Genomic DNA, 26906 nt, shown 5'->3' on the forward strand with positions numbered 1-26906 from the left:
AAGCTGGCCAGAGTTGATTGAAAGAGGAGCCTAGCGGGAAAATAGTAGGGCAGCAATGTCAGGAGTTTCAGGCGGTAATTCGGGAGGCACAGCAGAAATTCATGCCAAAAAGTAAACATGCTAAGTGGAGGACAAGGCAACCGTGGCTGACAAGGGAAGTTAGGATCATTATAAAAGAAAAAGTACACAATGTGATGAAAATGAGTAGAAAGACAGAGCATTGGGAAGCCTTTAAAAATCAACACATGATAACTACAAAAACAATAAGGGGAGGAAGGTGAAATATGAGACCAAGCTAGCTAGTAATATAAAAGAAAATTACAAGAGTTTTTTTTCATCTATCTAATTTTCATACATCTAAATGGGTGGCACAGTGGCTCAGTGGTTAGCTCTGCAGCCTCACAGTGCCAAGGACCCAGGTTCGATTCCAGCCTCAGGCAACTGTCTATGCAGAGTTTGCACATTCTCCCCATGTCTGCGTAGGTTTTCTGCGGGTGCTCCGGTTTCCTCCCACAGTCCAAAAATGTGCAGGCTAGGTGGATTGGCTGTGCTAAATTTCCTGTAGTGTTCAGGGATGTGTGGGTTATAGGGGGTTGGGTCTGGGTGGGATGCTCCAAGAGGTGGTGTGGACTTGGTGGGCTGAAGGGCCTGTTTCCACACTGTAGGGAATCTAATCTCAAAGGTAAGAGAGAGGCAAGAGTAGACATTAGATCACTGAATAATGAGGCTGGAGAAGCAGGAATGGGAAACAGAGAAATGGTGGAGGAACCGAACAGATATTTGGCATCAATTTTCACAGTTGAAGACATCAGCAGGCTACCAGAACTTCAAGAGAGTCACAGTACAGCGGTGAGTATTGTGGCAATGACTAAGAAGTTGTTGCTAGGAAAACTGAAAGATTTGAAATTGGATAAATCATCTGGGCCAGATGGACTATAACCCAAAGTTCTGAATGAGATAACTGAAGAGATTCTAGAGGCTTTAGTGGTGATCTTTCAGGAATCACTGGAATGAGGGAGGGTTCCAGGATCTGGAAAAAGACTGATGTCACATTGCTGTTTATGAAGGGTGGGAGGCAGAAGAAAGGAAATTATAGGCCAGTTAGCCTGACCTCAGTCGTTGGTAAGTTTTTAGAGTCCATTATTAAGGATGAGATTGTGGAGTATTTGGTAGTCTGTGGCAAAATAGGGATGACTGAGCCAATATTTTTTAGGGGAGGTCATGTCTGAGAAATCTGTTAGAATTATTTGAGGAGATAACAAGCAAGCTAGAGAAAGGAGAGCCAATGAATGTGATCTATTTGGATTTCCAGAATGCTTTTACAAGCCTTTGCCACACAGGCTGCTGCTAAATAAGACGACAGCTTATGGTGTTTGGGGCAAGATACTGTCACGGACAGAGGATTGGTTTGCTGGCAGAAGGCAGCAAATAGGGAAGAAAGGGCCTAGTTCAGGGTGTCAGGTGGTGGAATTCTACTGAGGCCTGCATTGGGACCACAGATATTTTCCTTATGCATTAAAGATCTGGATGAAGGAGCTAAAAGCTTTGTTGCTAAGCTTGCAGGTGACACAAAGATAGGTAGAGGGACAGGTAGTGTTGAGAAGCAAGGTGGCTGTAGAAGGATTTGGACAGGCTACGGCAGTGGACAAACAACTGGCAGAAGGAGTACACTGTGGGAAGGTGGGAGGTTATTCACTTTTTGTCGGAAGCATGGAGGAGTTGACTGTTTTCTAAAAGTTGAAAGGCATCAGAAATCAGAAGCTGTAACAAACTTGTCAGTCCTATTTCAGGATTCTCTTAACATGAGGGTTAAATTGACAGTTTGAAAGGCAAATGCAATGTTAGCATTCATTTCAAGAGGGCTAGAATTAAAGAGCAGAGATGTATAGCTGAGATTATATAATGCTCTAGTCAGACTGAATCTGGAATATTGTGAGCTGCTTTGGGCCCCATATCTAAGGAAGGATGTGCTGGCCTTGAGGGTAAACCAGGAGTTATTGATTAGTCAGCCTGACATCAGTAGTAAGGATAGAGTCCATTACAAGAGATTTAACAGCTGAACACTTGGAAAACAGTAGCAGGATCAGACAGAGCCAGCATGGATTTACAAAAGTGAAAACATAATTGACAAATCTTCTGGAATTCTTGAACATTGCAACTTGTAGATTTGGTGAGGAGGAGCAAGTGTATGTAGTTTATTTGGATTTTGAGAAAGCTTTTGACAAAATCCCACATACACGATTAGTATGTAGAATAAAGTGGATGGGTTTGGGGGTAGTGTATTAAAATGGATTGAAAACTCGTTGGCAGACAGGAAACAAAGAATTGGAATAAATAGGCCTTTTTCTGAATTGTAGGCAGTGACGAGTGGGATATTGCAGGGATCTGTGCTAGGATTCCAGCTGTTTACAATATATATTAATAATTTAGATGAGGGAATTAAATACAATATCTCAATCAATATAATATCTAAATAAAGACATAATTTATAGATGGTACAAAGCTGGGTGGGCAAATGAACTTAGGAAGATGCAAAGATGCTTCAGTGTAATTTGGACAAGCTGAATGAGGGGACAAATTCCTGACAGTTGCAGTATAATGTAGCTAATTGTGAGGTTACCCACTCTGGGAGAAAAAAAAAACAAGAAGGTAATCATTACCTGAATAGCTATAAATTGAGAGAGGGGATATGCAATGAGAATTGGGTGTCTTTGTACACCTGTTACTCAGGATAAGCATGCTGTTCTAGCAGGGAGTGAAGAAGGCAAAAGGTACTTTGGTGATAATGGGAACTGCAGATGCTGGAGAACCCAAGATAACAAAGTGTGGAGCTGGATGAACATGAAGGGTCTAGGCCCGAAATGTCAGCTTTTGTGCTCCTGAGATGCTGCTTGGCCTGCTGTGTTCATCCAGCTCCACACTTTGTTAAATGGTATGTTGGTGTTCGTAGCAAGAGGATTTGAGTAGAGGAGCAGGAATGTCTTGCTGCAATTAAACAGAGCATTGCTGAGATCATACCTGGAATATTGTGTGCAAAAACTGCTGATCTGATTTCTCGTCCTTATCTGAGAGAGGATGCTCTTGCTGTAGAGGAAGTACAATGAAGGTTTATCAGATTAATTTCTAGGATAGCAACATTGACACGAGGAAAGGTTGAATTGTTTGGGATTATATTTGCTTGTGTTCAGAAGAATGAGTGGTGTGATCTCATAGAAACCCATAAAATCCTAACAGGACCGGACAGGGTAGATGCAGGAAGAATATTCCCGTTGCCTGAGGAGGGGTCCCTGATGAACGGTCTAGGCCCGAAACGTCAGCTTTTGGGCTCCTGAGATGCTGCTTGGCCTGCTGTGTTCGTCCAGCTCCACACTTTGTCATTTTGATACAGAATTGGATCGAAGGTAGAAGACAGAATGATGGTGGAGGGTTGCATGTCAAACTGGAGGCCTGTGACCAGCAGAGTGCCAAAAGGATCAGTGCTAGTTCCACTATAAATGATTTGGATGTGAACATATGAGGTATGGTTAGTAAGTTTTCAGATGAAACCAAAATTGGAGGTGTAGTGAACAGCGAAGAAGGTTATCTTAGAGTACAATGGAACCTTGATCAGAAGGGCCAAAAGGCCGAGGAGTTACGGATGCAATTTAAGTTCGATAAATATGATGTGCTACATTTTGGTAAGGTAAATCAGGGCAAGAGTTATATACTTAATGGTAAGGTCCTTGGGAGTGTTGCTGATCAAGGAGATCTTGGGGTGCAGGTTCATAGTTCGTTCTATCTGCTGTATATTGTTGTAGACTTTCACCACCTATTTGTGGACTCATAAATCATGACAGAACTTATGGAGAGGCAGGAGAGAGAAGGAAATATGTACAACAAATGTAGAAAGTAACCTAGATAATTGGTTTGAAAATGCATACAACTGCAAATCAATGATTGTGACTGGAAGAAAGCTTGGGGAGAGATTTTGTGAAAGGCGTTCCGTAACCTGGAGCAACATTGTAATGATGTCATAGAACACTATATTATTGAGCTTAAATATCACTGAATAACTGGACACAGCTACATATTAGACAAGTAGAGACGAGACGACACCGCTCTGTCTGGAACACTGACATGAGCACATGGACATGAACATACGGAGAACATAGATTAGTCCTCAACAATGTAACTGTATTCAGAAACTGATATATCTATTATTACTGAGCATAGTAATATTTAGTATTTTATCATGATGGAAGACGACAGCAAGCTCACTTTATGTAGTCATTCCTAGCTGCCATCTCTGTGTGTCAGTGAGGCTTCAAGCATCTCGATCCCCTTCCTGTGCAGCCATTATGGTTTGCATCTCCCTAGGTCTGCAGTCAACCGTCCATATGAACGTGCACTTGGCCACTTTGCTGCCCCTGGCCCCCAACATGAGGTGACCACGCCAGGTATGATTATACATTGAACCCTGAACCTTACCCTCTTCCCAACTACCACCCTGCTTTGAAGCAAGGGTGCACCCGTACCTGGACAAACCCCCTTCCCATATGATTCTGTTTCCATCCATGTTTTTCTGTACTCCCCCGCTTTATGAATATGATCACCTCCACTTCACAATTGTCATTCCCCTACTTCTCCCAGCTTGCAGCCCCTAATGATCACTTGCTGTGGAAATAGTCCTCCTTTCCCCTGGCTTCTCTGGACAAAACAATGGATTAACGATTAGCTTGCCCACTTGAGTAGACCAACTGTACAGTCCTGGATGAGAAGTGTCCAGACCCCTGATTGATGCGTGCACATCTCTTCAACTGCATTAAACTGGCTCCTGTGTATCCACATAACTTAGCCAGGCTCCAGCCCTTGAACTGTAGAGATGCAGATCCACTTCTCAAGAACAGTCCATCCAGATGCGTGACTGTGTCCAATCCCGAATCAGAGGCTCCCCTAATTGATGGATGTTTGCATAGACTTTGGTAAGGACAGCACCCAAAGGTGTTGCGACATGGCCGCTTGTTTTCTGCACATGCAGTGTGCTTGCCACATGAGCTTCTGGCAAGTGGCGCAGGTATGAGATTGATGCAGTACAATTCCATGCAGTAACATGAGGACTGCTGATCAGGAAAGCAAGCTGTATGATTGTGTGACTATGCTAAATAGCAAAGGCAGAAGTGACATGAGCATCCAGGTAGGTGCTAAGTCCGTGATCACTGAAAGAGCCAGTGACCAGCCAAGGTGCAGCTTAGTCCAATCCATGAGCTGGATGCCTGACCTTGCATGCATTATATCCTGCAGCAATGTTTCAATGATAGTTGCTGCTATGCCCAAGACTGACCTCCTTATAGAATCTGCAAGAGGGAAGAGAGGTTCCATGCAGATCTTGAAGGCTTGGCAATTATTGCATTACAATATAAACAGATCACAGGTGTATTTCATTGATGCCCATAATGTATGTCTTGAGATTCTGTTGTGTGGTTAAAATATGGCCGGCTATTTAGAGCATTGAGCTGAAGTCACCAGGTACCCACTGTGACTTGCATGTCAAGAACACCCAGTGTTGAGTTAGCTTGATGTGAGCAGTAGGATGTGAAGCTGCACATGAATGAGACAAGATGGGCAGTTAATATGATCATTAACAAACAATAATCTCCCTTTGTAGGCAGTTTGCCACAGCTTAGTAAGAATTTTGCCTTGATGCTCAGGAATTAGTGAAAAGTTGCAGCGAGTTTGTCCCAACATCGAGATGGGTCCTGCTGCACTTCTTATGTGAATCTGCCAGGTTTCTCATCGTATCTCATATTGTTGAGGACCCAGTTAAATTTCTGTCAAAATATAATGAATTGTATTTGAAATATAATCCTGATGAAATTTCTTGACTTTACCTTCTGATAGGCCAATATGTCTAGAACCCAAACTCATATAGTGGCATCATGATAAAAGATGTGGCACTTAATCTTTCTTAGTCCGCAAGATCAACAGAATGTACTGAAGGCCATAAAATTTTTGTGGGTGCAAGTGGCATGTTGTTCAAAGGTCGAGTGTAAAGGAATATTATTAAGATGGTGTTAAGGGTTTTACTTGCAAAAACCTACATTTTCACTGATGTTGGAAAAACGAAAAAATATTCCCACTTGTCTTCCTCTGCGTTATGAACTCCAATCCTTATGCATTCCAGAAACAAAAGTTAAATTGGTCTCAGTGAGCAGCAAGGGTCTAGTATCCTATTCTAAGTATTCAATTTTTGTAACTCGGTTTCAAAATCTGATGGCTATATTATTCATTTCCATAACCAGAATGGATCAATAATTTTACCATTTTGAAGATTAATGATAGCTTCTTTATCTTTTCACTCTTAAATTGTTTTTAAATTACCAAGACTGTTATTAACATAGTTTTGCCAATCACTTAAAAGTTGGGTGTGAGGGTGAACTGACGAGGATGCAGAGACCCTTCAGCGCAATCTCGACAGGTAGGGTGACTGGGCAAGATGCAGTATAATTTGGATAAATGTGAGATTATTCACTTCAGAAGCAAAGACGAGAAGGCAGGTTACTACCCGCGCAACATCGAGGGCCGAAGGGCCTGTTCTGCGCTGTATCGTTCTATGTACCTGAATGGCTGTAAATTGGGAGAAGGGAATATGCAGCAGAACCTGAGTGTCCCTGTGCACCAGCCCCTGAAGGTAAGCATGCAGATGCAGCAGATGTTAAAGAAGGCACATGGTATGTTGGCCTTCATTATGAGAAGTTTTGAGTACAGGAGCAGGGATGTGTTGTTGCAATTATGCAGGGCCTTGGTGAGACCACACCTCAAATATTGTGTGCAGTTTCAGTCTTGTTTTCTGAGGAAGGATGCTCTTGCTGTCGAGGGAGTGCAGTGAAGGTTTACCAGGCTTATTAGAGGGATGGAGGGTCTGAGGTATGAGGAGAGATTGACTAGGTTGGGATTATTTTCGCTGGAATTTAGATGAATGAGGGAGGATCTCATAGAGACTTATAAATTTCTAACAGTACTGGACAGGGTAGATGCAGGGATGATGTTCCTGATGGTGGGTGTGTTTAGAACCAGAAGTCACAGTATGAGGATTCGGGGTCAATGATTTAGGATGGAGGTGAGGAAACATTTCTGCACCTAGAGAGTGGTGAGCCAGTGGAATTCATTACCACAGGAAGTAGTTGATGCCAAAACATTGAATGTCTTCAAGAGGTGACCAGATGTAGCACTTGGGGTGAATGGGATCAAAGCTTATGGGGAGAAAGCAGGATCAGGTTATTGAGTTGGACGCTCAGCCATGATCATGAAGAATGGTGGAACAGGCTTTAAGGTCAAATGGCCTCCTCCTGCTCGTATCTTCTATGTTTCTGCCTTTCCAATAAGGAAAGTTCCATTTTTCCTCCATTTATCTTTTCAATATTTGCTGGAAGATGTTCTTAGAAAAAACACAAAATCTTTCAAAAATAATTATCTTGCATTAGCAATATGGTCAGTTAGGTAATCATGCTTTACACCTTATCTTAATAACAATTGAGATTTTAGTACATTGATCTAATTCTATTCTTATAAGATTTGGGTTGCATGCCCTGTGATTTCATGTAATTATTCTGTTGCATTCTTACGTTTATCAGAATTTTAAGCATCTTATAGACCAATATTGTGATTTTTTTTTTACTTTGTTGAGCACACTTGTTTTTAATTTTCATCAACAGTCCCAGTGCGCTCAATATACAGCGGACAGAAGAGAAGAAGAGAAGATGTGTGATCATCTCATTAGTGCTGCGAAGCATCGTGATCATGTTACAGCAAATCAATTAAAACAAAAGATTCTCAACATCCTTACAAACAAGCATGGTGCATGGGGTACCATTTCTCAGAGGTAGGTTTCCATTACTTGTAGAAAACTGTTACATAGCATAGCGACTTCAGGAGCCATGTTGGAATTGTCCAGGCATAATTTAACTGGATTTTCTGACCCTTTCTGAAAAGTCATGTGTTATGAAAGTGCCTGATCATGTGGTCTTAATAAAAATAGGTTTCTTTTGCTTTTGCTACCCTATCCTCAGTGTTAAGGTCATGTGTTTGGAAGGTGGTGTCGAAAGTGCCTTGGTGAGTTGCTGCACTGTATTGTTTCAATGTTACACATGGTTGCCACTGTGCATTATTTGTGTAAGGAGCGATTGTCAAATGTGGTGAATGGGATATCCAAAAAGGCACGCTTTCCCCAACATGACTGGAACGTGTCTTTGGAATGAATCACATCAAGATAAATGGAGAATATTCTACTAGACTCCAAGCATTTGTTTTGTAAATGATAGACAGTCTTTGAGGAGATAGAAGGTGAGTTACTCATAGCAGAATCCCCAGCTTCTGGCTAGATTTATGTAACCATAGCATGTATATAGATGGTCTAGTTCAGTTTCCAGTCAATGGTAAGTCCCAGAGTGTTGATAGTAAGAATTTAATAATGCTAATGCATTGGACTGTCATGAGCAGATAGTTAGATTTTCTCTTGTTGGAGATGCTCATTACCTTCCACTTATCAGGCCGAGCCTGAACATTGCCCAGGATTTGTCGCATGTGGACACAGACTGCTTCAGTGCCTGAGGAGTCAAGAATGGTGCTGAACTTCATACAATCGTCAGAAAGTATCCCCACTTCGGTTAGAGAGAAGTGCATTGATGAAGCAGCTGAAGATGTTTGGGCCTAAGACATTACCCTGAACATTACCTCTAACAGTGATGTTGTGGAGCTGAGATAATAACCTCCAACAACCACAATTTTTCTCTGTACTAGGTATGACCCCACCAAGTGGTAAATTTTCTTCCTGATTCTGAATTGACCTCAGTTTTGGTAGCGTTTCTTAATGTGAACCTCAAATGCTGCCTTGGTTTCAAGGGTAGACACCCTTACTTTTTCACTGGAATTCAGCCTTTTTACCTATACTTGGACTGGGGATATGGTGAGGTCAGGATTTGAGTGGCACTAGTAGAACATAAACTGAGCATCAGTAAACTGATTATGCTGTTTAAGTGCTGCTTCATGGCACTTTTGAAAATTCCTTCCATCACCTTGTTGACGATGAAGAGTAAGTTAATGGGGCACTAATATTTCAGTTTAGATTTATCCTTATTCTTATGAACAGGACAAACCTAGAAACTTCCCATGTTGTCCATTAAATGCTATATCATAGCTATTCTGAAGGAGCTTGGCTATATGCTAGTACTGGAGCACAAGTGTTCAGTACTGCTGTTGACATTTTGTCAATGCCCAAGTCCTTTGCAGTATATAGTCCCTTCAGCTGTTTTTTGATGTCTTGGGAGTGAACTGATTTGGTTGAAAACTGACGCAAGGTGTACTTGCCTAATCCAGCAGCCTTGGGATTGGGCCTTTGCTGGACCAGAGAATTTGCCATGAATATTCCATGGACCAAAACTGTAAAAGTGAAAGTCTTATCTTGATTGATATCGCTCAAATGCCTAATGAACAAATGATTTCCAGCTAGAACCAAAAAACGTTCGGTTTTACAAACTCGATAAAAGGTAACAAAAGTAATTTGAATAACGATCGATGCAAAACAATAATAGAGAAATTTGGAAGTACCTTAGGTGCTGGGCCACAGAGGATGACAGACCAGAGAATGCAGGGTTATGCAGGTACAAACTGTATCAGTGTTGATGGAGCCATTGGAAGAATGCCAAGATGGATCATCTACTTGGCACCTTTGGTTGAAGATGGTTGCAAATAATTCAGCCTTGTCTTTTGCACTGATATGCTGAGCTCGTCCATCATTGAGAATGGGAATAGTTGAGTCTTCTTTTTGTTCAGTTGATCACCACCATTCATAACAGGATGTTAGATCTGATCAAAATCAAAGTTGCTGGAAAAGCTCAGCAGTCTGGCACATTCTGTGAAGGAGAAAACAGAGTTAATATTCCAGGTCCGGTGACTCTTCCTCAGAATGAAACGTTAACTCTGCTTTTTTTCCTTCACAGATGCTGCCAGACCTGCTGAGCTTTTCCAGCAACTTCTGTTTATGTTCCTGATTTACAACATCCACAGTTCTTTTGGTTTTTGTTAGATCTGATCTGTTGTTTATGGAATCGCTTAGCACTGATTGGTTGGTTGTGGGATTGCTTAGCTCTGTTGCACTTGCTGTTTCCATTGTTTGACATGCAACTAGCCTGTCTTGGAGCTACATCATGTTGAAACTTCATTTTTACGTATGTCTGCTACAGCTGCAGGCATCTGCACCTGCATTCATTGAGCCAGGATTAATCCCTTGACTTGTTAGTAATGATAAATTAGGAGGTATTGCTGGATCATGAGGTTTCCATAACATCATAAGACATGGGAGTAGAGGTAGGTTGTTAGCCCACTGCGTCTGCTCTGCAATTTAATGAGATTATGCTGATCTGATAATTTTGAATTCCACTTTCCTAATTTTTCCCCAGAACATTTGGTTCCCCTGTTGATAACGTATCCATCTCAGCTTGAATATACTTAATGACACAACATTAACAGTCTTCTGCAAATAAAGAATTTCACAGATTCAATACCCTTTAGAGGTTACATTCCTCCTGATGTCTGTTACAAATGTGCAATTCCTTATTCTGAGATTGTACCCTCTGATCCCAGACGCTCCCTACACTAGCAAGCAACCTTTCCCCATCTACCCTGTCAAGTCCTCTAAGAATCTTGTATATTTCAATAAGGTTGCCTCTCATTCTTCAATCCTGCAATGATGTAGAGGCAATGGAAACTGCAGATGCTGGACAATCTGAGATAACAAAGTGTGGAGCTGGATGCACACAGCAGGCCAAGCAGCATCTTAGGAGCACAAAAGCTAAAGTTTCGGGTTCAGACCTTTCATCAGAAAAGCTTTTGTGCTCCTAAGATGCTGCTTGGCCTGCTGTGTTCATCCAGTTCCAAACTTTGTTATCAATGATGTAGAGGTGATGGTGTTGGACTGCAGTGGACAAAGTCAGAAGCCACACAACACCAGGTTATAGTCCCGCAGGGTTTATTTGAAAGCACAAGCTTTTGGAACGCTGCTGCTTCGTCACGTGAAGTGGAAGGAAGCGCACAGGCACAAACATTATCATCAGAGAGACCATTGTCAGATAATTCCAGGTAATTAAGAGTGTCAAAAGATAGTACAAATGTTGTGAGTGGAGTGTCAAACCCATTAAGCTATTCCAGCCATTTGCTTTGTCCCTAGCAGCATCTTATTTTCGATATTTTGTAATTATCTCTCTGCCCTAATTAATTGGATCATAGGTGATCCCTTCACTTGCTGTTCAGCTGTTGACACCTCAGTCACACCATTTGACAATTTTGATCACCCGCAAAGATTTGTTATTCAGTCTATTGACTTGCCACTCACATCATTTGTACAATTATTTGACACTCTTAATTACCTGGAATTATTTTGCAATGCTGCCTCCTCCTATGGATTCTGTGCCTCTGTGCTTCTCTTCTCTTTACCTGACAAAGGAGTTTGTGAAAGCTTGTGATTTCAAATAAACCTGTTGGACCATAATTTGGTGTTGAATGACTCCTGACTTAATCCAACAATTCAACAGGCCCAATCTGCTCAATTTCCCCTCATAAAACAGGCCTTTCACGCCCAGGAACAGGCTAGTGCACCTTCCCTGGACTGCCTACAATGCCAGGATATCTTTCCTTAGTTAAAGATCTCAATATTGCTCACAATATTCTAGTTGTGGCATGATTAATGCCTTGTACAATCTTAGCAAAACCACTTTACTTTTATTCTCCTTTTACCCACAGAACTTGGATGCTAATTTCTTGTGATTTTAAATACTGTTTGAATTTTGCTACTGTACCATAGCCCATAGCACCCAATGTAAGCCCAATTTTGAGTTGCTAAACCTGTTTGCAATCTATCAATGTCGCACTACATCAAATGCACACGACGTGATGGAAGGTTTTCTCAAAATGAGGATGGGACTTAAGCTCCAAATTGTTTGGCAATGGTCACTCCTAAACTGTCTCCCATAGATGAATCTAGGAAAGGTAGGTGGCAAGGGCAAGATTAAGTAGGTCCTTCCAGTTGATGATTCATTCATCACCTGTTACAGACCCAGCCTAGGAACTGTGTCCTTGGGAACTTGGCCATTTCAGTCAGAGGTGGTCTCATTGAACTGCTCTTAGCAGATGTTGAAGTTCCCCACCAGGAGTACAATTCATGCCATTGCCAGCCTCACTAATTCTTAAAGCAATATTAAACATGGAGCACAGATTGATCAGCTGAATAAGTAATAATCAGGTTTTCTTGCTCACTTTTGACCTAATGCCATGAGACCTCATGGGAGCAGGTGTCAATGTTGAGGACTCCAGGGCAACTACAAATGTATAGTGCTGGGAACTTTGGTGGGTCTGCCCTAGCCGTGGAACAGGATATATCCATGGATAGGTAATGGTGGTGCCTATGACATAGTCATAGGGTACACCCAAATCATACCTTACAATGATTAGCTGTTGCAAGACCAGTGTACTGAATAGCCCTCCCATTTTTGGCACAATACCCCAGATGTTAAAGAATGAGGGACTTTGCAGGGTCCACAGAGTTGGGTTTGCTATGGTCATTTATAATGCTTAGGTCAGTACAGTATGGTTCATCCTGTGTTCATTCCTTTCAGATTTTGTAGTGATTTGACACACTGAATCATTTTCTAAGTCATTTCAGAGAAGAATTAAGAGTCATTAAAATTGTCACATTCCTTTAGTCAACATATAAGTGAGAAAAAAAAGTGTTCCATTAAAAATTGTTGCATCTAATACAAAATACTATATTAGTCAAATTAGCACACATTTATTCCAGTGCATATCTACTGTTCAGCTAACTGGTAGATCATTGATTTTTTTTCAAATTGTCAAGAACACAGAATCTTTTAGTTTCAGAGCAATATGAAGAAATTGTACATTGATGCATTATAACGGACCACTGGAGTATGAGTGTATAAATTCATCTTTGTGATTTCCTGACCTTTTGTGTTCCTAATCTTGTCCAATCTGTGGATGATGTCAACTAGAGACAAATTCCAGGTTTATTAATTTGTTCCCTCTTAGGGAGATTTCTATTTGTTTATTACAATATTACATTAAGTGATAGCTATTAACAATTTACGTCCTTGCCCCTTGAAGTACAAAGAATTAAAGATAGATTCCAAATAATAGATGGTAAAATATTTGTCAAAAATAATGTACATTTTATAATAATTATTATTTCTTTCATTAAGTTAGTTACCAGGATTGCAAATGGTCTGTTTCAGCTCCAGACAGTTACTGGGGAATAGACTGGAATCAGTGGTTAGAGAACAGAGTATGCAACAAGGCTTGAAGTCATCTGCTTTGATCTTCTTACTATTTCGTTTGAGGCAATTTCTGGACTTCCAATACTGGATAGCAAACAAGCAGTGAGAAAAGAATGCTGAGACAGGCAGTCAGAAACACAGCTAGATTTATTGAAATTGATTACTACTACAATGAAAGCAACTCGCTGCTGAGTGAGTCTCTGGTAAATTATTAAGGTTTTTCTATACTAATATTTTAACATAAGTTATCACATACGATCAACTGGTGGTAAATTTAATAAAATATACACAAAGGATCATAATTAAATGGATTACATAATTAACTCAAACTCATTAAAGATGGTACGACAAGTGTTGCGTGAAGGCTGAAATGTTTGGGAACACCTGGATACTACAGTGGTATCCAGGACAATTCCATTTGCAATAAATGTTTGAACTCTGTTAATCTTTGGCTCAGTGCTTTCGAGCTTTAGGCTGAACTACAGACTCTGCAGTGCATTTGAGAGAATGTAAGTTATCTGGATACTTTGAACCCAGAGGCAGTCTTACCATTTATGATAGTGTCTTATTTTAAGTTTTGTTATAGCTGGACAAGATGTTGGTGAGGGCATACCTGAGTACTGTGTATAGTTTTGGTCCCGTATTTAAGAAAGGATGGACGTGCATTAGAAGAGGTTCAAAATAGATTCATTTGGTTAATTCCTTGGGTGAGGCATTGACTTAGCAAGAATGGCTAAACAGGCATTTATTCAGTAGAGGTTAGAAGAGTGAAGGGTGATTTTATTGAAACATACAAGATTTTGAGGAGGCATGACAGGGTAGATATTGAGAAGTGGATGATCTCAAACTTGGATATATAGTTGCAGAATAAGGGAGTATTGAGATAAAACAGAGAAATGAAGAGGTTTCTTCTCTTAGAATGACGTAAATATCTTGAATTCCCTACCGCACAGAATGGTAGAGGCTAGATCACTGAAAGTGTTCAACAAGGAGATAGATTTTTGAAATGTTGAGACAATGAAGAGTTGGCACAGAAGCAATTGACGCCCAGCACAGGTTAGCCATGATCTGACAGAATTGTAGGGCAATCTTGAGGGGTAGATTGTCCCAATTTTGCTCCCATTTCATGTATATCCTGGTTTGGACAGTGATCAGAGACAGGAGAGTACGACTGTGTGTTCAGCAAATATGGGAACCCGGAGTGCAAGAGTCTCAGCTGCTGCATTTGTCCAATTGATTTGAGGTGCTCTCTGCCTGTTTGCATTGCAGTGGGGACTGCAGGTCACATGTGCATACTGACCATGTCACCGTGGTCCATGAAGCCAGTGAAGTAAGGAGAGCAACAAGGAATATAGTCATAGTATAGGATAGTTAAACTGGAGAGTTAACAAAGCTGTGTTGTTTGTCAATTTGGACATTTCCTCAGGGCAACAAAGGAACTTGCAGTGGGAATATTGTGGCCACTGGTTGTGGCTCAATTAGGTACTAATGACTGAGGTGAAACTGGAAAGAAGTTCTTCATAGTGTGTATGAAGAATGAAGAGCAAAATTAGAATCTCAAAAATTGTAACCTCTGGATTATTAACCGAGCTGTGTGCGAATTTGTACAGGGTACATAATATTTGAGAGATGTATACATAACTTTAAGATTGGTGTGGGAGAAGTGGCTCCCAGTTTGTAGGCCAAAGATAGCAATGCTGGGGAAAGCAGGGATGTACCTTAGGGAAAGTTTACGTCTGAACCACGCTGGTACCATTGTTTTTGTGAACTGCATATCTAGGAAAGTAGAGAGGTTTTTAAAGGAGCAAATGTAGAAAGAGGGGGTATATCAAAGAGTAGAGACAGGTAAAAAAGGAAAATTATAGAAAATGAAGGTCAGAGAATGGCAAAAAGGGACAGACGTAAAACCTAGAAATGTACCTATAATCATGACTAGATGTTACAAAGGTAACACAAAGTCAAAACCAAAGGCTCTGAATGTTATAATGTAACGCATAAAGTAAACTGGTAGTTTACTTTAAATAAATAATCATGTTTGATTGCCGTTAGGCAGATGTGCTGCACAATGATAATCATTGTGTTCTGAATATTGAGAAATATATGACATTCAAGAAGAGTAGGAAGCCAGGTAAATGTGGCATGGAGCACTATTGATCAAGGATGACATTTGTGCAATAGTTAGAAATGACTTTAGTTCAGCAGATCAGAATGAAGAAATAGTCTTGAGTAAGGTGAGAATAAGAGGGGGCGGGAGTGTTCTACATGTGCCCCAACCCCTAACAGTAACAAATATGGAACAAAATATATAAAAAGAAACATTATGATAAGGCAACAGCAATAATCATGGGTGATTTAGTCTACATATGTTATGAGAAAATCAGATTGGCTGTTGTAGCTTAGAGTTCATACCATGCTTTTGAGAAAGTTGGAGAGTTGGATGTTCTTAAATCAACTAGCCAGTAGGTTTCATTCAACTTGATACTGTGCAATGAACCAGAATTAAATAATGACCAGAGAAAATGGCACCTCTGGTTAAGAGCAACCACAAAATGATTGAATTTTACATCCAGTTTGAAAGGAAGAAGATTGGATTCTAAGTATGGGTGTGAAAACTGAGCTAGCTGAAATGTAGTGGCAAACTAGGCTAAATGATAGATCTATAAGAGGCAAAGTGACAGACATTTAAGGAAATAATTCAGAATTAGTATATTCCACCAGGAAGAAAAATTCTAATGGGAACATCCTCCATTTGTGATTAGCAAAAGAAGTTAAGGAAAGCAACAAATTTAAGGAAAAACCTTATGTCTGTACAAATAGCATAGTATGATTAATGATTAAAAAGGAGGAAATAAAACTAAAGTATGAGAAGAGGCTTCCTAGGAACGTACAAACAGATAGCAAGAGCTTCTCCAAGTATTTGAAATGAAAAGTGTAAGTTAAGTGAGTGTTGACCCTCTGGAGAGAGAGAATGGGAAGTTACTAGTAGATAATAAAGAATGATGGATGAAACGAGAAAAGATTTTGCTGCAAGCTTGTCTGTAGAATCTACAAGGAATATTCTAATAATTGCTATAAATTAGCAGACAGAAGGGAGAGAGGAACTTGATGAAATTATAATCAGTAGAGAAGAGGTACTAAGCAAACTGATGCAGGCTGACATGTCTGCAGATCAAAATAGACCTCATCCTAGAGTTTTAATAGAGCTGGCTAATGAGTTAATGAATGTGTTCTGGTTAATCTTCCACAAATCCTTCCATCAGACTGGAAAGTAGCAAATATCGGCCTGTATTCAAGAGGAGAAAGAGGGAGTAAACAGGAAAATATAGGCTACTTAGCTTGATGTCTGTGAATCAAAGAGCTTATAGCTGTGCAGTGTGAGGAAGCGGCAGCATAGTGATAATGTCCCTGAACAAGTATTCCAGACACCATGCTAATGTTCTCAGTGCATGGGTTCAAATCTCATCATGGTGAATTTAAGTAAAAGTCTGGAATTAAAAAAAAGCTTGTGATTATTGCTAAGGAAAATGGTTCACTAATGTCCTTTAGGGAAGGAAATCTGCTGATGTTACCTAATCTGGCCTACAATTTACTCTAGACCCATAGCAATGTAGTTGAATCTTAACTACCCCTTGGCAACTACAACTGAGCAACGCATGCTAACCTTAGCAATGAAGCCCACGTTCCCATTGCCAGAAAGAAAGAGAAACTTAGAAAATCTCAAGGTAAAATTGATAAGTCCACAAAGTCTTGCCAAAGGAAAATAGTGTTTAACCAGTTTATTTCAGCTGTTAAGGATTAACATAAACTGTAGTATGCTTAAATGCTTCTTTGCCTTATTGGCAGGATATGATGAATGGAGTCCTGCTGGCATCTGTGCTCTGGCCTCAACTTCTTACAGTTTATGTCAGTGACTTAGATTAGGATCAGAATTAGTTTTTATTGCCATGTGTAATCAACACAGGGATACAGGAGTACAGTGAAAAGTGTACAATATCACCATTCCCACCATCATCTTAGGTACAAAGATACGTAGGTACAAAATCTTAGGTACAAAACAGAAAAATACGGAAATGAAGTTTAAAAATTCAACATTACAGTCCTTCTTAAGTGCTTAGCCATATTGGGCTCACACTCCCCACAAGGGTTCAATCTTTTCCTTGCTGGGCTCGATCTCCCCCGTACTAGGCTCACTTTCCTCCATATTGGGCCCATTCTCTTTGATATTTTCTGTGCTGCCTCAATCTCCGCTAATTTGTGCTCATTCTCCCCTGTGCTGGGCAGAATTTCCTCTGCCTTCCTGAAAAGGTGGTGCAAGCAAAGGCTTTGAATATTTTTAAGATACAGGCAGATTGATTCTTGTTAAATGAATGAATGAAAGTTTACTGGGCTAAGTAGGAAGGCAAATTTGACATTGCAATTGAATTGTAGAGGAGGTTCGAGGAACTGAATGGTCTACTCCATTCCTAATTTGTCTGTTTGTATGTATAAATGCCTTGCATCCTATGAACCCTCTTTGCTTTCTGCAATTTGAGTACCAGCAACAAACCACTGGGTGTTTTCTGGAACTTGAGGGCTACCTTTGGCAACATTGCTCATGTATCTGGCGTGCACCCCCCCCCCCCAGTGGAAGTTATGCTGTCATACAACATGTAACAGAATAGACTGCTGGGGTGCTGAAACAGTGCTTTTGATACCTGAACCAATCCGGAGGAGACCCTGACATTTGGGAATGGCAGTCATGAATATCCATAGGGTCTGTTGCACAACTTTCCAATTACAGACAATGCAACCATAAATGCAACCCCATTTCTTAAGTCACCAAGAGTTTTCTTTCCCTCTGTGAAAGATCAATGCCACATCTATTTGGTTATAATGCTAAAGTAAAAATCTATGTAAAATAAATGTGCCAAACCAAATTTTAAGTAAAATCATGCCATATTGCATATAAGTATCAACTGCTTGTTATGTGCATTCCCTTCATGCCTTTCTTCTGTGTTGCATTGTCAGTCTTAGAGATCACTCCCCAGAACTTCCAAACCTGTCCCCATTGTAACCTCATTTTGAGGCTGTGAATCTGCATGTGTATGTTGGATGGTGCGGTGGGGCAGGGGGGTGGCACGGGTGGGGGCTGGGGGGCGGCGCTAGTAGGGTGGTGGTGTGGGTTTTCTAGTCTGCTAGAGGGATGGAGATTCTGTGTAAGTGTGGATTTTCCTGTTAGTGCAAGATGCAGTTGGCTCAGAGTTTGTGATGGCCATCGCTTCCTTGGAGAATCTGACACTTCCATGTCCCTGACTTTGGAAAACTTAGTCCTACTGTTATAATGGCAACAGGGTTGGTGAAAGCCTGCAGACTTTCAGAAGGAGAGGTTGTAGTGAGTCTAAGAAGATCATTTTGACCAATTTAGGTTCCACAAGACCCCATTTTTGACTAGTATTTTGGCGTAGCCAGTATTATCTGGACTGATTCATTGATGGCAAAAAGGGCACTGTTGGGACATGTTTTACTGACTTCAGTCATCTGTTAGAGAACCAATTGCTCGGCAATATAGACAATCCTCAAGTCCCTTTGCAGCCATGATGGCAGTAGTCTGAGCATACATGGCAACATTAGATGACAGAAGCCTAATCTTTCACTGCAGCATCAACACATTGTGCTGCAGTGAAAGTTTGAGACATTATTGCAGTGTGGTTATTACAATATTGGGGGGCCTCTGTACCATTCCCACAAGTTACTTCTTACTGTTATCGTGTGTCTTGTCTAATCAAATCATTTCTGCATCTTGGTTTCTTGAAGTTAGATCATCTCCCTTTATTGTGTCAATATCATCAGTAACTAACAAAACCATCACTCTATATTTTTCTACCTTCCTGTCCTTCCTACATGTCCTGTACCCTTCAATATTAAGGTACCAATCCCAAGTTATTTTGCAGTCATTTTTTTGTAATGGCTATCAGATCACACTTCTTTCCATTTGCACTCGCAGTTCATCTGTTTTGTTTTCACACTATGTGTGTTCAGATACAGGATGTTTAGTTTTATTCTTTTTGTAACCTCTAGCCTCAGCTGTTGATTTACTCTGTATTTTTCTGTCCCTTCCTGATGTAGTTTGTTTACTATTTCCTGTGTGATTTCTCTTTGAGGGGGCTATGTCCTACACATCTATAACATTCTAACAGGATTAGACTGGAAATACCAGAAAGATGTTCCTGATGACTGGGAGTCCAGAACCAGGATCACAGTCCAAGAGTGTAGGATAGACCATTTAGGACTGAGATAAGGAGAAATTTCTTGACCCAGAGAGTGGCAAGGCCTATGAAATTCTCTGCCACAGAAAATGGGTTGGGGCCAGAACATTGAACAATTTCAAGAAGAACATGGATATTGTTCTCAGGGCTAAATGGAGTAAATGATATAGAGCGAGTTATTTTGGACCCAGTAGCTCATTCATTCTTATACTGGTTTTAAATAAAAGCATGAAAAACTGACAATTTAGTTGTTCCTAAACACATCCATACACACAAACCAGAACCAATATGTTACTAGCTTGAAATTTAAACTCTAATATAAATGATTGGTGCTTGTGTGTAATAAGTCACTTTTGAATTTGTCTGTCACAAGTTGCAAGATTGTTGAGGCATCCTTAGATGCGATTTCCATGCAAGGGAAAAAAGTGTGTGAAATTGTAACAAAAACCTGGACTGTTAAGAAAAACAAAAGAGGGATGTGGGGAAGAAAAGAACATAGCTTCTGAATCTCATCATGGACTAACAAGGTTACTAATTCCCTTCATATTGCCAGTATTCATAAGAGACAGGGAACATTAAGAAGATAACAACACAGTTCTGAGGAAGGGTCACTGGACCCGAAATGGTTACTCTGTTTTCTCCTTCACAGATGCTGCCAGAACTGCTGAGCTTTTCCAGCAATTTTGTTTTTGTTCCTGTTTTACAACATCTGCAGTTCTTTTGATTTTTATTTAACATTAAGAAGATGACCACCAAAGCCATTAGAGTGTATTGGGCAGCCACAGTTGTTCTGTCTGAATTTAGGCTTGTTTAAAAAAAAAGCAGGCAGCTGAAACTTTCACAGTTATCCAACACAGAAATTGATAAACAAGTGATGAAATTAAGCTGAACTTGTGTACACCTCCTTGTTTCCAGAGGCAATGCTTTGGACTTGCCAGTCAAAGACCAAAAAGAACCTGTTAAGTTATGAAACATGCTAGAGGTTCAGTTTACTGTAAAAAACAAACTTCAGAATTCACCATTTAGAACCATAATCATGATACAGCACAGAAGGGGGCCATGCGACCTCTCCTGTCCGTGTTATCCCAAAGACACCCAGATGAGGGGTATTAAGGCACTGTAGCTAAATTCACATATGACATCAAGATAGCTATTACTAAAATAGGAAACAACTGGAGATCGGAGGTGCAGAGGTATGTAGGTGCTCTTGTGCATGAGTCACAAAAAGTTAGTATGTGGGCAGTAATCAAGAGGACTAATGTGATGCTATCCTTTAATATGAGAGGGTTTGCATATAAAAGTAAGAATGCTATTGCTTGACTTATACAGGGCTTTGGTGAGATCACATCTCAAACATTATGTACAGTAATGTGCTGAAGGCAGTTCAGAAGGGGTTTACTAGATTGATACCTGGAATGAGTGTATTGTCTTATGAGGATTCGTTAGGTTTGTTTCAACTGGAGCTTAGAAGAATAAAAGGTGACTTCGTTAAAGTGTGTAAAATCCATTTTCCAGCATTTTCCCTGTAACCCTTGATTCTCCTACCGATCAAGAATCTATCTATCTCAGCCTTAAATGTACACCGGTAGTCTTGCCTCCCAACTGTTTGTGGCAAGGAATTCCAAAGACACTCAGCCTTCTCATAAAAGAAATTCCTCCTCATGTCCGTTGTAATTAGCATCCCTCTATTCTATACATTGACCTTGTCAAACCCTTTAAGAATCCTTAATGTTCCAGTCAAATCATCTCTCATTCTTCTTAACTCCAGCGAATAGAGTCCCAATCTCTTAGCCTTTGCTCATAAGACAATCTCCACCACCAACTCCCCCCCCCCCCCCCCCCCCCCCCCACCCCGGCCGACACTGGTGATCCTTCTCTGAACTCTTCCAATGAAATTATACCTTCCCTTAAATAGAGGGATCAAAACTCTCCTACCTATCTTTGCATTGTTATCATACCAGCTGATGTTATTACTGGAGAAGTCAGATACCAGCATGAAATCTGGCTTGATAATTATGTTTTATCTTTTATTTAACAAACTGATCTTTCATGGAAACACAAGCATTTAATGCTGCAGATTTGGTTTGGTTTTAACAATAAAACAGATGTTTACTATGTAAAATAAAAATTAAAATTGAATGAAAGAAGGAATTTACATAGAACACATTTTGACAGATTTTAAACACAGTAGAAATACTATTCCCTCCAATACTATCTATTGCCAATATTCAGACACCTGAGAGTTTGCTTCTGTATCCTACCTATTGGTTTCTTTCAATTCTCCCTTGCTTCCTTGAATATTCACATAAGTAAGTTTAGACTTTTCCAGCTTCAAATAACCTCTTTAGGGTTTGAACCAAACATTTCTGATCTGGAATTTTCAAACTAAAATCCTTTCAGTGAGGTGACCTTCTTTTCTAATTCTTCAGAACTAACTCCTTTCTTTAGGACTAACTATTTTGTACACCTCATTTCAAGCAGGATTGCTACGAACTGAAAAATAAAAACTTTCCAACCTATGCAAAGTAATTTCCATTATCACCCAGGGACTCTCTCTATCATACTGGTTCAAAGAAATACTCCATAAATACTGTCAAATTAATTATTAAATTCCCTCGTACACCCAGATTTAAGTCCACATACCACTAGGTCAAAATTCAAATTCTAAAATAAACAATACATTTAAAACTTGACATCTTACATCACAACGTTGTTACAAATTTGATCATGATACAGTCACTGCCTTCATCAAAGTTGTTAATATTGGCCTTCGATAGTTGAAGCCTCGGCATTGATTCTTGTGGGACTCTTATTACTTAAGTTTCCCTGTAGGACATGACACATTTATCGCTAATCCACTTCCTGTTAGTCAACCAATTCTATCCTGGGTATAACACATCACCCCCAACAAAAGTATAGGTTCTTATCTTGTGTGGTAATATTTTATATGGCACCACATTGATGAATGCCTTTTGACGAATACACAACTTATACTGAACCCTCCTTATTCATACTGCTTGACTCTCAGAAAATACTAATAATAAATTCTTCAAACATAATTTGCATTTCACACAAACTGGCAGAGTTCAAATGGTTGAGTTATGATTTTCTAAATGTCCTGTCTGTAGTTCCATAATAATTGATTCCAGTATTTTGTAAATGACAACTGGTTGGTCAAATAGCTGTTAGTTCCCTGCTTTCTGTCCTTGTTTAACATTTGCTTCATTAACCCCTAGCGAGCATGGTTCTATTTTTAGAGAAGTATTTCCAGAGTGCTATTGATGAAATAGCTAAAGATGGTTGAGGTTGGAATACTATCCTGAGAAATTGGTAAAAAAAATTGAACTTCTGCTTGAATAGCAAGCATTCATTTGTCTACTTCTATTTCCAGCATCTGTTCCAAAAATATTAACAAGTGACCACCGAGAGTTCAGTCCTGACAATTGTTCTAAATTAATTTGGATTTGGCACTATCTTTTTCATCTGATTTCTTTGTTTTCTCTTCATTTGCAGTTATACTATTATAATAGTCAATGATTATTTTTATTTTCAATTAATCAACATAAATGACACTGGTAATTCAGTCGACATAATTATGTCAATCATGAGACAACAGACCTGAAGAAACACAACAGGCCAGGCAACAGGAGAGGAGCAGGAAAGTTGACGTTTCGGGTCAGAACCCTTCTTCAGAAATGGGGAAGGGGAAGGGAGCCGGAAAATAAATAGAGTAGAGGGGTAGGTCTGGGGAAGGTAAGTGGAATGGTGTTAGGTGAGTGAAAGTAGTAAGTGGTGGGGATTGGTCAGTGGGATGCGTGGGGCAGAGAGTTGGAAGAGAATATGGACAGGTTGTGTCAGGTCACTGTGGCAAAGATGAGAGGGAGGGTTGGACATGGGATGAAGCTAGGGGTTGAGAGATTTTAAAAATGGTGAATTCCATGTTTAAGCCATTGGGCTGTAGGCTCCCAAAGTGGAATATGAGGTGTTGCTCCTTCAGTTTGTGCCTGGTGTCATTGTGGCACTGGAGGAGGCCCAGAATGGTCATGTCACCCAGGGAATGAGAGGGACAGTTAAAGTGGATGGCAACTAGAAGGCGTTGTCCCCACCTCCTTGACCTGTCACAACATCTTCTCTCCCACCTATCCGCACCACCCATCCCACTGACCAATCCCCACCACTCCCTACCTTCACTCACCTATCACCATGCCCATTTACCTTCCCCAGCCTCAAGTTCACCTGGATCATCTCCAATATCTCTGTTTCCTTCCTGGATCTTTCCATCTCCATTTCTGATAACCGCCTTGAAACTGATATCTATTTCAAACTCACTGACTCCCACAACTACCTGGACTATACCTCCTCTCGCCCACCCTCCTGCAAGAACGCGATCTCTTACTACCAATTGCTCTGCCTCCACCCAAGATGGAGTGTTCCACTCCTGGACATCCCAGATGTCCTCCTCCTTCAAGGGCCGCAACTTTGGCCCTCCACTGATCAAAAATGCCCTCAACCACATCTATTGCATTCCTGCACTTCTGCCCTCACACACCCTCCACCCCACAAAAATAAAGACAGATTCCCCCTTGTCCTCACATTATACCCCACCAACCACCGCATCCATCATATCATTCTTTGCCATTTCTGCCACCTACAATACAACCGCAAGGCCAAAGAGATATTTCCCTCTCCACCCCATCTGCCTCTAGTAGGGACTGCTCACATCTGCTTCACTAACCCCACCAGCCCCGGCTCCTTTACCTGCAAATACAGGAAGCACTACACCTGCGCCTACACCTCCTCCCTCACCTCCATTCAAGGCCCAAAGTAAACCTTTCACATCAGACAGGGGTTCACCAGTACATCCGCCAACTTGATCTACTGTATCCGTTGTTCCTGATGTGGCCTCTTCTACGTCGGCGAGATCAAGCAAAGACTCAGAGACCGTTTTGTAGAGCATCTGCGCTCTGTACAAGACAAATGACAACACCTTCTGGTCGCCAACCATATTAACTGCCCCTCCCACTCCTTGGGTGGCATGTCCATCCTGGGCCATTTTCCAGTGTCACAATGACAGCACCCACAAACTGGAGAAGCAACACCTCATATTTTGCCTCAGGAGCCTACAGCCCAATGGCCTACACATGGAATTCACCAGTTTCAAGATCTCCCCATCCTGGCCTCATTCCATGACCAACCCTCCCTCTCATCCCCGTCTCCTTGAACTGACACAATCTGTCCATGTTCTTTCCCACTATCCATCCCACCCTTCCCACTGACCAATCCCCACAACTCCCTACCTTCACTCACTTCTCACCATCTCACTTACTTCCCCCACCCTTCCTCTCTATTTATTTCCCAGCTCCCTTCCTCCTCCCCATTTCTGAAGAAGGATCCCAACCCGAAACGTCAATTTTCCTGCTCCTCTTTTCTTGGCCTCCTGTGTTACTCCAGCTCCACACTGTGTTATCTCTGACCCCAGCATCTGCAGTTCTTGCTATCTCTATGTCAATCATGAGCTACCCAGTCTATTTTTGAACACGAATAAACTTTATCAAGACAATAAATCTTAATGTGCTATCCATGACAAAATCTGACTGCCTCCTGATAATGAGTTGGAGCAGTAATCCAGGCTGTAAATGTGGTACAAGATTTTTAAAAAAACATTAAAATAGGAAGAGAATAGGCATATGTTATATGCATAGATATTTAAGGCTTCTGTCAGAGATGATTAAAGTTTCTCATCCTACCAGTGAGCAAACATTGAATTAATTCGAGAATAGGTTCTGGCAGATCATAAGTCAGCAAGACCTGCTATTCTCAGCATTCTGTTAATCCAGACTTGTGATAACCTTCGAGCCTTGGCCATATTTGTTTATCAGAGATGAATGACAGAGATGAATGTACCATAGTTACCTGCGTGTGAATTTGTATCCAATCATTTCTATGTAAAATTATTTATTTTGAGAGTATGTTAAGAATTACATGTAATTTTAAGTGTCAACTATGCCTTTTATAGAAGGAAATGTTGCAACGTTCTAAAAATGATATTGCTTAATAAATTATTTTCCTGTTACAGTGGTGCGCCGTTTACTGGCACAACTTAATGTAGATTTGAATAAAATATATTTTAGACAGTGGAAACTTACTAATTTATTTTCACCACTGCACTTACTTATCCCATCAGGCCATTTTACACACAAATTTGAATGCAGGTGAACTGAATTTCAGCAATTTTAAATTATTTTAGTTTGAAAATATTGATAGAAGGTCTATTGCATAAAGCTGAAGAACCAAAACTAATAGTGAACTACAGTAAATGGGAGCACATTCTAGAACTATTATAAATTGTGAATACACAGGTATAGGTAGTACAAAAGTTGAACATTGCTGAAAAAAGAAACTCCGATGCAGACGTCTTATCCCTTGCACTAATCAGAGCAGAAGCGAGAAAATGCAATCAAATGCATGTACTAATCTGAACCAGGCTATGTTTGAAAAACCAAAAACAAAACATCTGTTGTTGGCTATGATTCTAACCTTGAGTAGCACTGTCTGAAGAAGCCTGAGTAAGTGAAAAGCTATGGTAACAACTAATTTCAGAGAGCAAGTCAAGCTTTTAACTTGGTTTTTCTTACGTGCTAGAAGTGACATGTATTCAAATACTGGGACCATTTCTCTGAAGAAAGAAAAATGTTAAAGCCTTGTGCATTTTTGATTGGCAGAAAGCTTGGAGACAGTTTATTTCCGGTTGTTTCCTTTATGATAAACTGGCCTCAGTCACTCAATTGATTAGCCAACCAAAGAGCACTTTATTCTTCTATCATAAAAATTGCTGTGATGCTTGAAATTTGGCATTCTTGCATTTGTTCAAGTGCAAGATGCATAGCTCCAACAAAATATATCGCTTTTCAACAAAATTCGAATTGTGAATATTTCATGTTCCTTTTATACATTTTAAGGGCTGAAAAACGATAAATAAAAAGTAAATTTGTATTTGGAACCTACATAATTGCACTGCCTAATGATGATACCAGGCATTTTAATGTTAGCAGTTATTCAGCATTTAAATGTAAGTTGAATTCTTGTTGTAGAATGTTCTAAATTAAATGTCGAAAGATGGGACATCCAGTGCATTGAAATTAACTATTGGTTCAATTTTTACACAGTAATCATTAACAGTAGAGGGATATATTGTGCCCTCAAGACCAAGAACAGGAATTCTGCAGGCTATTGCTCACATAGTGCCAGGACAAGGGATGATGGCTGGTGAGGAGCCTGGAAAGGAAAAGAGATAAATCCTTTCTAATGATACTGAATGAAATTTAATAAAACACAGGTAGGA

The 26906-nt window shown here is 40.3% G+C and overlaps 1 protein-coding gene and 1 pseudogene across 3 annotated transcripts in view; one reads left to right on the forward strand and one right to left on the reverse strand.

Annotated features, from left to right (window-relative positions):
• Positions 1–26906, forward strand: part of nbeaa (neurobeachin a) — an 828675-nt gene that overhangs the window by 423459 nt on the left and 378310 nt on the right. For all 3 annotated transcript variants that reach the window (XM_059646713.1, XM_059646714.1, XM_059646715.1), the window contains one exon: positions 7692–7858. In XM_059646713.1, the coding sequence (XP_059502696.1) occupies positions 7692–7858 (167 nt within the window). The remainder of the gene's footprint in view (positions 1–7691; positions 7859–26906) is intronic.
• The window catches only part of LOC125453059 (large ribosomal subunit protein eL8-like), a 57054-nt pseudogene continuing 39320 nt past the window's right edge, over positions 9173–26906 (reverse strand).

This window comes from Stegostoma tigrinum, chromosome 6 (genome assembly GCF_030684315.1).
Source record: "Stegostoma tigrinum isolate sSteTig4 chromosome 6, sSteTig4.hap1, whole genome shotgun sequence".
Lineage (NCBI taxonomy): Eukaryota > Metazoa > Chordata > Chondrichthyes > Orectolobiformes > Stegostomatidae > Stegostoma > Stegostoma tigrinum.